Raw genomic sequence first — 12,374 nt, 5'->3', positions numbered from 1 at the left:
GAGAAGTGTGCTCAAGACCCCAGAATGGAGCCCCAAAGACCCTTCCGACTGGTGACTGAAGACCAGCTAGAATAACACCCAGCAGATGCCGTACCGCATTAACAACGGTGAAAACCAGAGTCTCCCCCGCAGTGCCCAATCCCTGCAGGACACTATGTAATCATAGAATTTAGACAAAACCCCAGAGAAAGGTAGGGGGTTTTTTTTGGGGGGGGGGATGAATAGAATAATCCTGAATTGAATGAAATATAGTTTCTATGATTTCAACCCAGCTATACAGTTCAATCCAGCCATACAAAATGAGTTTACGTGTCTCATTTCCATGCCCTGAGTGTTGTACTCTCTCGCTACCCAGCTTCCAGTTACTTCTCGCACTCAATCTCCATAGCCATTGGTCTAGGATAGGGTCAGCAAAATACAGCCAGGCCTATGGGCCAAATTCAGCCTACTGTCCGTTTGTTTGTTTTTGTTTTTGTTTTTAATTTCCTTGCCTATTTTTGTAGGTTAAATAAAGCCACAGTTATGCCCCTTCTTTATGTGGGTGTGTTTGCAAAGTTGAGTAATCACAACAGAAACCGCGATGGTGCAAAGCCTGAAATATTTACTCTCTCTTTACAGGGAAAAAAACATTGCCAACCTCTGATGTAGAACACAGGCTCTTCCTCGCTCCATCTCATCTTCTCCCCGCACTCTGGTCCTTTTGCTCCCACCACGGGGGCAAAGTTTCAAGTCAGAATCAATGAAAAAGCTCAACCTTTCTCTGCTCTTAAAAATTATATCTGCATCCGGATCCAGCTTTTCCTTCCTGAATTTCCCCAAGGATGGGTTCTCTCCTGAGTACTTTACTGTCCCCTTGTGTTCTGTGATCCTGTACTTTTCTGGTCCCCTCCCATTTCTGGCTTCCTTGTATATCTTTTAGGGGCAACTCTTCCCTTGCCTGCCTTTATTTTATTTTTTTAAAAAGATTTTATTTATTTATTTGACCCAGAGAGAGAGAGAGAGACACCACAAGCAGGGGAAGAGTCAGGCAGAGAGAGAGGGAGAAGCAGGCTCCCTGCTGGGCAAGGAGCCGGACACAGGGCTCAATCCCAGGACCCTGGGATCATGCACTGAGCTAAAGGCAGCCGCTTAATGACTGAGCCACCCAGGCGCCCCTCTCCTGCCCACTTTTAAAGTCAGTGTTTTGGGGGGTTGTCTTAGGCACACTGATTTCAATCCATTCACCCTGGATGCCCCAGAGTCTTCTTGGGAGGACCAGGTTTCACAAAGTGTTCACCTGTAAGGAGGTGACCCGACTCAGATTACTGACTTCAGAGGTTTATTCTCTGGCCCAGAAAATACCAATAGTTTATGAATTGATTTAGTCAATATTAGTCTTGAGCAAATAGCTCAAAGAGTAGAATGACCACTCAGTAGGCAAGGATCAAAAGACAGGATAGGCTAGTGGTTAACTCCAGAGCAAAGGCTCTAGAGTTAGGCCTATCAGTTATGGATTGGAAGCTCCACCTCTAATTAGCTGTGAAGCCTTGAGGAAGTAACCCACTTTTCTCATCTATAAAAATGGGAATGAAGTATTAGAACTAATAAGTTTACTATTGAGGTTTAATAAATACATCAACTAATAGAGTCTTATTCTCTTTGATCTCAGTTTTAAAAGAGATGTGTTCAACAGTTTCTCTTTCTTTTAAAAAAACAACAGGGGAGCGTGCGTGGTGTCTGATTCTTGATTTCGACTCAGGTCGTGATCTCAGGGTTGTGGGACTGAGCCCCACGTCAGACTCTGCTGGGCATGGAGCCTGCTTGGGGTTCTCTTTCTCCCTCTCTCTCTCTCTCTATTGTTTTCTCTGCTTGCTTTCTCTCTCTCTCAAAAACAAACAAAAACCCCATAATCCATTTAATTTCTTTAACCATATGTGAGGTTGTAACTAGAAAATATTTTACTTATATATAAGCTAAATACACTAAAAGGCTTTTCCTAGAGATTTATTAACAGGTAGGCATGTAGGAAGAGAAAATGGGAAGTTATCTGGAAAAAGGGAAGAATTCAGTCTGAGGGATTTCAACAACCAGTTCAAAGAGTAAAACCTCAAGGAGAGAATGGCCAACCAGAGGTGCTTACCTTTGCAGCCCTCACAGGTCAGTGCATTATAATGGTAACCAGATGCTCTGTCTCCGCAAACAACACATAATTCATCCCCTTTTATTCTCCCTGCGGATGCACTCATTCGGGCCTTTTTGGTTACAGGAATCTCTGCTACCTCAATCTCTCCTTGGTAGAGAGTCTCCGCTGGCATTCGCCTGAGTTCATATATTCCAGGAGAATACCACTCCTCGGGCTGCTGGGGATAGAAACCCAGGTTGGAATAATAGGATGACGATGAAATCTGTGGCTGAACTTGTGGAAATGGAACATTGCTGTATTGTGAATATGGCTCTACTTCTAGATTCTGTCCCAAAGGTCCTGCTGCTTGCTCTGTTAGTACACCTGGACAAGAGTAACAAAATTGGAATTAATGTCTAAGAAAAGACCAAAATTCAACTATATAAAAATTGACAACTTCTTTACAGAAAAAACAAAAACAAAAACAAAAACAAAAAAACTATTAAAAGGATTTAATGACAAATTACAAGCTCTGAAAAATATCTGCAACATAAAAGACAGACCAAAGACTCATATCACTAACAGGTAAAGAGCACCTGCAAACCAATAAGAAAAATTCAACAACCTCATGGGAGATAAAGGATATGAAAGGACAGTTTTTAGAAACACAAACAGAAAGTGTTTTATAAACATACAAAAATGCACTCACCTTTATCAACAATTAAATTTAAATTTAAATTGCAATATAAAATGACCATGTTCATCCTCGAATAAGTAAAGATTAAAAATGCTCAATAGAACACACTTAGAGAAGCAAACATTCTTAGAGGACAATTATTCATTATCCTTCAGCATTTGAAACTCAAATACTCTTTTAACGCAGACATTAGACTGCAAGGAAATTTATTTTAGAAATAGGCACGTATTTGTGTGAAAAGCTTCTGTAAAGATATCCATGTGTAGGAAAATCTGTAAAAACTATAAATCAGGAACTAATTTAAATATCCACCAATAGGAGTCTTATTAAATTGCATTATGTCCATGCACTGAAATATTATGTAGATGTGAATTTAGATCTATATGTGTTGATAAAGAAAGGTTTCTATGATATGATGTCATTTGAAAATATTAACTTATAGAATAATGTATATATTTATGTGGGTATTAAAAGAACAATGTGTGTGTGCACACGCATGTGTACAAGGCAAGTTTCTGCACGATACAAAAGAAACTGGATGATGGTGACTGGAAAGTGAGATTGTTCCATTGTTTTCTGGGGTAGGAGGTTGTATGGTGTTTATGCTGTTTGTAACTTTGCCATGTAGATTAGTATTTTAATCATGATAAAACAAAGAAGGAGCTTTAAAAGAAAAAAGAATGCAGTGCCTGGAACTGTGAGTATGGTTCAAATTCTAGTCCTGTTACTTATTTTCTGTGTGCATCTTGGCAATTTATTTAATGTCTTTAGGGATCAAATTCCTCTTCATAAAACAGAGAATAATAGCTACCTCATTAGGTTGATGTAAGAATTAAACAAGATCATGTATGCCAAGCACTTTGCTAAATGTTTGGCACACAAAGAGTGCCAGATAAATTAGAGTTGCCATTAAAATAGTAATAATAATCATTATTCCTACTGCTGTTATTACAAAATGAGCCTTTTATCTATAAACCTCTAGGTGTTAGAAAACTATCAGGTTGTGAAAGTGCTTCTATTTCCTAGAAGCACAAACAATGACTCTTTAGAAAAAAAAAATATTTAAGCTATGCAAATTGCTAAAAATTTTAACAAACATAAATAAGATATAGGAGAGTGTACAAATGTGTCTGATTCTTCAAAGCATGGTCAGGCAACCCTAGCCCAAAATTCCAACTCCACCTCTGATGAACAGTGGAACTTTGGGCAAATTGCTGAACTACTGATGAGCCCAGTTTTGATGGCAGCAAGCTCGGAATGAAAATATCTATCCAGAGTTATGTTGAGGATTGAGTGGGGTAATACAGATTATTCCACAGTTCCTTATGAAAGTCTTGGGGTCACATGTGTTTTGGAATTCAGAACTGATTGACTGTGTTTTAGAACAGAACACAGTGCTCTTTCTCCCTGTGTGGTCTGGGACAGAACTCGGAATCAAACACAGCAATCTTCCATGGTGAAATGTATAAATATTCATATGATGCAGAATAAGTAAATAAATAAAGGCCATTAATATCCTCCCATCCATTCGGGGTCAGGTTTTTGCCACCAGAGAAATTTGTGTCAAAACTTTGGTTAAAATGTTTCATTTTTAAAGCTTTTGGAATTTAAAACTGTCCATTAGGGACTGTAGATCTACGCATCTATACATTTGCAGTGCCCCCAAAATTGCTGTGGTTGTTATTATTGCTACTACTACTGTCAGAAAACTCTTAGAAACTCTATCCTAGTGCCAGGAGCTTGTATATTTGCAATTCTTCTCACAAAATCCTATGAGGTGGGTAACATTAGTATCCTCATTTACAAATGAGTAGCCTGAGGCACAGAGAAGGGAGGCAACTTTACTCCTACATTCCTAAATAGCTGAGATTTGAACTTTGACAGTCTGACTTTAAACCCATGTGCTGAATCACTCCTCTCTGGGATAATTTCAGATGTGTGATGCTTTAAAGAATGAGAGTTCACGGTTTTCTCTTCGTCTCTTCGTCCCTCTGTACCTCAGCTGGTGAGTCCCTTCAATACCTCTGCTTGCAGGTAAGCTGCAATCAGGTGTGCGAGGTGCCACATGATCCTACCTTTTCTCTTCCAGCCATTTCTCATGTTTTGAGTTACCTAATCCTTGAATCTGCATTGCAGGTTCCAGACTCAGAACCTCCCTTCCCTGCCCCCAGCTCCACTGCTTCCTGAGCCTGGAACTTTCTACAACACAGCCATTTGCTCACAGAGCTTCATCTCACTATTCTCCACTTAATCTATCTCTAAATTTCCTTGTAACTATAGCTTCTTTTGGGAAGTCTTCCCTGACTCTAGGTCCCAGGGTGTTCTGAGTTTAGTTACATGGTACTTACCTATCCTCTGCGAGCTGCCCTTTGCTCATCTCTAAAGAAAAGACTTCATGCTGGATAACCTTACAGTTCTTCTTTATATCTAAAAATCTCCATAAGTGAATGACTAAAAGACTATGGGCATGAGAACTCAAGGCTTTTCTACAATGGCAAAGTGGAATATATGCGTACCAAAAGTTTGTTGAAAAGAATGCTTTCTGCATTGATCAAGAAAAAGATTGTCGAAGCACAAAGTATATACCATCTGGGAAAGAATTAACTTCCTGTCTTCTATGCCTGACTTCTCCATATAAAACCAACATTAAGTGATTATATCTGAAAGACAAAGTTTTGGCAATGGTGCTTTGTCTTATTACCACAAAATAGAAGAATATGAAATAGAATATGATTACAACAAAAAGAAGAGATAAAATATAAGCAAAATCCTGATCTATTTTATAACCAAATATGACTAAAATTTGTGGAGTGAATGGGTTTGAAAAGAACTGAAAAGCATGAAAAGCATTACTTTCACTTATACTTATTGCTGGATTTTATCCCCCAACTGATCTTACCCTGTCAATTACTGGTTCCCACCCCCAACCCCTGCAGATCCAACAAGGTAAAGCAACTTGCCTGAGGTCAAACAATTAATGACAGAAACTGGATGTTACAAAATCCAGGGAAATGTGTAATTTTTCCTCCTCACGTGACAATTCCAAGATCTCAAATCATTGTTTCAATTAAGCTAGTATTCTTTTTTTTTTTTTAAGATTTTTATTTATTTATTTGACAGAGAGAGATCACAAGCAGGCAGAGAGGCAGGCAGAGAGAGAGGAGGAAGCAGGCTCCCTGCTGAGCAGAGAGCCCAACTCGGGGCTTGATCCCAGGACCCTGAGACCACAACCCGAGGCGAAGGCAGCGGCTTAACCCACTGAGCCACCCAGGCGCCCCTAAGCTAGTATTCTTATAATCAATAGATAGCATGTAGTCCTGACTAAAGTCAGATCGTGGTATCAAAATCTTATTGGTCCTGTGGAATCATTTCAGGCAAAATGGAAAGCTTTCACAAAGACATTGACAATATTATATGAAAGCAAGAAAACATGGTAAGAATATGAGAATAGCACATAATATTATTAAATAATGCTTCTATCCTCAAAGCACATCCACATGTAGTATTTCAGTGTCCCCACCAAATCTCCACAGTATGCAGGCAACTTATAATAAGAAACCCAGCATGGTCAACAGCACCCAAAATAGTGGGATTAGAACAACTTCCATCGTGAATTGACTGTAAGACTTTGAACAACTGCCTAACATTTTTTTTCTGTTTTAATTTCTTCTATAAAACGGAACTATTAACAGCCAGCCTTGCTATCTTATAAGGTAGTTCTGAGTATAAAATAAAGTAGTTGAGGAAACGTTTTGATAAGTTGAATGTCATGAAAAGACATGTTTGTTCCCTAAAGAACCTAGCAAAATCCTAATTTTAATAGTTAACTGATAGTTAATTAGTAAGTATCTTAGTCTGTTTTGATAACATAAGTTATAGGATACTCCTTTCATTTATAAATATTGTATTGATACTTGCTATTTTCCAGACAATGTGTTAGGCTCTGAGGATACAAACAGTGAACAAGACAAAAGGAATACAGATACAAAAGGCTCCAGTCATTCCCTACACATGCAGGCATGTGCGTGTGTGTGTGCGCGTGTGTGTGTGTGTGTGTGTGTGTGTGTGTGTATAGAGATATTAAGGGCTGGGACAAAAACAAGCGAACAAATACCAGAACTCTCTGATAAAGCACAGATGTGGAAGAGCAGAGATGGGTCAACTTTAAAACATGATTTCTATAAAAGTAAATTTATTTTTACTTTAGTACAATTTAAAGTAAATAATAATATATTAATATATATCTATAAATTTGGATTTATCAGTGCTTTTCCACAATCAGTCTATCCCAAAGTGGGGGGATTTAGATTCCTTTATGATGGAGAATGCTCCCTGAGAGTTTAGGAAGAGTGGTTTGTTTTTTTGTTTTTTTGTTTTTTAAGATTTGTTTATTTATGTATTTATATTTAGAGAGAGAGTGTGTGAGCAGGGAAGGGGCACAGGTAGAGGGAGAGGAAGAGAATCTCAAGCAGACTCCCACTGAGCACAGAGGCCAATGCAGAGCTCAATCTCACGACCCTGAATCATAACCTGAGCCAAAATCAAGAGTTAGACACTTAACCAATGATCCACCTATGCGCTCCGAGGAAGAGCTTTTAAATGGGAACACACAAATGTACAGACACCTGGGAAGTCTGAGACCCCCTGCAAAGGAAAGCAAAATTCTTCTGGGTAGAGTCTCTAGCATTCAGTAGTTTCTCTAAAGGAGTACCATCTAAGGGAACTTCCTGAGATGATGGAAATATTCTATATCATCAATACGGTAGCCACTAACTGTATGAGAATATGGAACACTTGAAATGTCGTTAGTGATATTGAGAAACTGAGTTTTAAGTTTTGTTTCATTTTTAAAGATTTTATTTATTTATTTGACAGAGAGAGACACAGCGAGAGAGGGAATACAAGCAGAGGGAGTGGGAGAGGGAGAAGCAGGCTCCCTGCTCAGCAGGAAGCCTGATGTAGGGCTCAATCCCAGGACACTGGGATCATGACCCAAGCCAAAGGCAGACGCTTATCAACTGAGCCACCCAGGCACCCAGTTTTATTTAATTTTAAATAATTAAAATTAAAAATTACATAGCCACTTGTGGCTAGTGACTACTATATTAGACAGTACAGCTCCAAGGAGTTTGTGATGTGTTTTTATTGTTGTGGTTAGTCTGTGAACTCTTTGGGGAATATATTAGGTTATATTCCCCCCCACCCACCTTTTTTAATTTCATTCCTGGTGCCTTACACAAAGCCTGATACAGTGTGCTTAATAATGCCTATTAAATGGAAATGATAGAAAGATTTGCTTTTCCTGCCTTCTAACTGATTTTGTAAATACAGTGTCAATCACTTTTAAACATATTTAAATAAAATAGTATGCTGCTAACTCTACAATCATATATTCAAAATTACAATTATTATAAAAATGATTAGAGTTTCTCTTTTAACTGAAAATTTAAGAGGTAAGATTCTGTTTTGAAAAAATATTAAAATAGATAATATTACATGATATGGTCTATGTTTTAATTATAATCTATGTTTTACTTCAGAGAAAACAAATAGTGTAAGCCTAAAACTGAACTCTTTACTTATCTGATTTTCCATCAATTTGGGATAAATCTGCTATGAAACTAATTCAGTAAATCAGTGTTTCTCAATCTCTATTTTTCTCATCACAAGCCATAGTTTGAAATAACGTCTTATATCACAACTCCTGTATACACGTAACCATATGTAGAAGTAACTGAAACAAGATTTTCACAAAATAACACTTATCCTTACTTCTTGAAGTACACTCTGACATTTCTATGCTACTCTACTCTTATTCTATTCTATTCTAAACTATTCTAACTTTTTAATGGTGGTCATAGCAACAAATAGACTTCGTGACCCACTGGGATCTGAGACGTGCCATTTTTAAAATACTGCATTAAGTACGTACTTCAAAGTACTTTTTCATGTGTCTACAGGCATTAATTAGAACTGCCTAGTGTTTAATTTGAGAAAAGCCTGCTAATTTTACATAATATTTAATGAAAAATTTTAGGGAAAACATACTTAGATTTTATCTCAATGAGATACTCACCTCCCTAAATCCTCAAAAATCACCCCGCCCCAACTTCTCACCCCAGCCTTCTGGTTCTGACTAAGACATCTTTGACAGACACCCATTGCTAAAATCTCAAACAAAAGCCCTCCACTTCCTCAGTCCAGTTGCAGAAGTTTGGTCAAGAGCACCTGTGAACAGTGTCTTACCTTTATCAGGCTTCATGTTCATCATTTCCATAATAAATCCTGATGATGCATGTCTGTGGCGAGGACTACTTTGAATTGGATTTTCTAACCCCTGAAACTGCATTACCATTCTTAGCTTACTCACAGCAACTGAAAATGAGACCAGGTAAGCAGCGATAGAGGCCAGAGGTTGTGTGGTTTACTGATTAACTTCATTACAGAGCAGAATATTTGTAAATGTTTATGAGAAAAGTCCTCGATGCCAAGTTGCCTAGTAGCTGGAAACCAGTGTTTTAGCTAAATATTTTGGGGGAGCACTTTCGAGTTTTAGAACTTAATAGGTAGAGTGGATTTCTGTTCAGTGGCTCTAAAAGTGGATTTGGGGTCAAGTGCCATACTCTGTGTCTTGACATTTGTTCCTATCAAAAGTCTACAGAATAATATAATTTTGTTATGTCAGAAAGCACTGAAGCGTAATGCTTAACAGTACAAGACCAAATGATCTGGGTTTATATTCAATGTTAGTGGAATTGTGTTCCCCAACCTCCCCCCCAAATTGGTATGTTGAAGTTCTAACCCCCAGACCTCAGCATGTGACATTATTTGGAGAGAGGGTTTTTATAGAGGTAATCAAGTTAAAATATTCATGAGGATGGTCCCTAATCCCATATAACTGGTCTCCTTATACAAATGGGAAATGTAGACACTGAGACAGGCAGACGTAAAGAGAAGACACTATGAAGAGATAAAGGGAAAAGGCAGTCATCTATAAGCCAAGAATAGACCACAAGACCAGGAATAGACCCTTACCCCACAACCTTCAGAAGGAATCAATATGCTAACCCTTTGGTTTTGGACTTCTTTCTAGCCTCAAGAACAGTGAAACAATCCATTTCTGTTCTTTTTTTTTTAAGATTTTATTTATTATTTATTTGACAGACAAAGATCACAAGTAGGGAGAGAGGCAGGCAGAGAGAAAAAGGGAAGCAGGCTCCTTGCTGAGCAGAGAGCCTGATGCGGGGCTGGGTCCCAGGACTCTGGCCTGAGCTGAAGGCAGATGCTTTAATCCACTGAGCCACCCAGGCACCCAATCCATTCCTGTTCTTTAAGCCACCCAGTCTGATCCTTCATTACAGCCTCCTTAACAAACTAATACTTCCAGATTCCCTTGGTACTCAATAAAATGCTTAGCACAGTAGATGGCTACCCACCGTCACTACATTAATGTTATGATTACTCAGCTTTGGACTCAGGTTGTAGGGTGGCTTACTTACTGAGTAGGAATAATTCTGCAGCATAATCTGTGGATATCAAGCTTGTGACTGTTGGTTATTTTTTGGAAGAAAGGGTTTTAAAATAGGATTCAGTAGGCCCAGGGTTAAGCTCACACTTAATGCAGCCAGACACCCTATATAACCTTAGGCCAGTCTCAGGTTCTGTGGGCCTCATTTGTCTACATCAACAGATGGTAAAACATAGATAATAGTTCTTGCCCTATTTCCCCTCATAGATGTGTTGTGAAGATAAAAAGACAATAAATATGAGAGCAATTTGAAAGACAAAAGTGATCTGTATTAATGCAATCATCCTTGCCAAGACATTTCTACAGCCTTCACACTTTTACAAGTGGTTCCATATGCATTACATCATTTGATCCTACTTGTATCCTCTGAGGAAGGTATTATTTATGATGCCCCCTATCTTCTACCATATTTTACAGACTCCACAAGGCAACTCAGTGACACTAAGTGATTTGTCTAAAGTCACGCAGCTAGTGAGGCATTAAGTTAGGACTTTAACCCAGGTCTTCTGACTCAAACCCCGTGGTTGAAACACTAAGGCACACTTGCCCTCATTGCCAAGAAAGAGGAAAAGAGTGATGGTCCATGGTTATTTTTTGGTTTGGATTGTCAAATCAAGGCTTACCGTTTGCAGAGCTATTCTCAATCCTCAGTCTACTTCTGACCTTATTGTCTTCTCCTCACAACCCCAGAACTATCCTTGCCTTGAGAGGATCATGAGTGAGAGAGCTACCCAGAGGATGTAAACCAGGATAAATTACCTATGAGTTTTCCATTTTTTTTTTTTTTTTTAAAGATTTTTATTTATTTATTTGACAGAGAGATCACAAGCAGGCAGAGAGGCAGGCAGAGAGAGAGGAGGAAGCAGGCTCCCCGCTGAGCAGAGAGCCGGATGCGGGGCCCGACCCCAGGACTCCGAGATCATGACCCGAGCCGAAGGCAGCGGCCCAACCACTGAGCCACCCAGGTGCCCCTCCATTTTATTTTTTAAAGATTTTATTTATCTATTTGATGGAGAGAGAGAGACCACAAGCAGGGTGAGCAGCAGGCAGAGGAAGAGAGAGAAGCAGGTTCCCCACTGAGCAAGAGGCCCAGTGTGTGGCTCAATCCCAGGACCCTGGGATCATGACCTGAGCTGAAGGCAGACACTTAACCAACTGAGCTACCCAATCACCCTAATAAATCTTTTTTTTGTTTTGTTTTGTTTTAAAGGAATTCTCTACTGACTTTCTCAATGGTCAAACAAATGGACCTCTTGTCCTAGAAATTGCTATACTAACAAGGAAACGAGTAGGACAATTTAGCTGATCTAGGAAACTGTCGTTCCTGAGTAAAATTCACACAGGATATTCTCCTAAGATGGACTGGACACCTTTGCTTCTCTCTCAGTGATGCCTCACGCTTTTTTTTCTAAAAATACATTTTCCTCTGCCATTCTGTGCACTGAAATAATAGCCACTAGTCATATATGGCTACTTAAACTTAAATTAATTTAAACAAATTAGAATAAATTCCTTAGTTATGCTGGTTTTATTTTAAGAGTTTGATAGCCACATGTGGATAGTGGCTATGGCATTTTGGACAAAGTGGATCTAGAATATTCCATCATCATGGAAAGTTCTGTTGGTCTTATGCCTATGGTACTTGGGAGCAATATGAATGATGCATCATTTGTGGTAAGTGGGAGCATCAGCTATGAAGCCATGAAAAAAGGGAAGTCCCAGAGCAAATATTGGCAATGCTTTTCTGAAAACTATCTTTGAGAAGTTGGCCAATAGACTTTGAGTAATGTAATATCATTGGAAAGACTTTTTCCACAGAGAAGGTTAAGAAGAGTGTTCTATTTGCCTGGATCCTTAACCATCTAATTCTAATTGCTTGTCTTGATTATATTTTGGATGCCACTTATACCTATAGAACCTTAAGCAGATTATTAAACATTGTTAACTTTCCACTTTCTCACCAGTAGAAGGAGAATAATAACGTTATGTAGCTCATAAGAGTGTTGTGAGAATTAATGTCAATGGCAGATAGTTATAGCACACTTATG

The 12,374-nt window shown here is 38.8% G+C and overlaps 1 protein-coding gene across 1 annotated transcript in view; it reads right to left on the bottom strand.

Moving 5' to 3' along the window:
* The window catches only part of NR1H4 (nuclear receptor subfamily 1 group H member 4), a 51,589-nt gene extending 42,416 nt beyond the window's left edge, over nt 1-9,173 (bottom strand). The window contains 2 exon segments of the mRNA XM_047742646.1: nt 2,120-2,485; nt 9,045-9,173. Of these exon segments, the coding sequence (XP_047598602.1) occupies nt 2,120-2,485; nt 9,045-9,153 (475 nt within the window). The 5' untranslated portion in view covers nt 9,154-9,173.
* Between the last annotated feature and the right edge of the window lie 3,201 nt (nt 9,174-12,374).

Source organism: Lutra lutra, chromosome 8 (assembly GCF_902655055.1).
Source record: "Lutra lutra chromosome 8, mLutLut1.2, whole genome shotgun sequence".
NCBI classification, from domain to species: domain Eukaryota; kingdom Metazoa; phylum Chordata; class Mammalia; order Carnivora; family Mustelidae; genus Lutra; species Lutra lutra.
The sequence above is the reverse complement of the archived record's forward strand: the minus strand, read 5'-3'. Positions and strand labels throughout refer to the sequence as shown.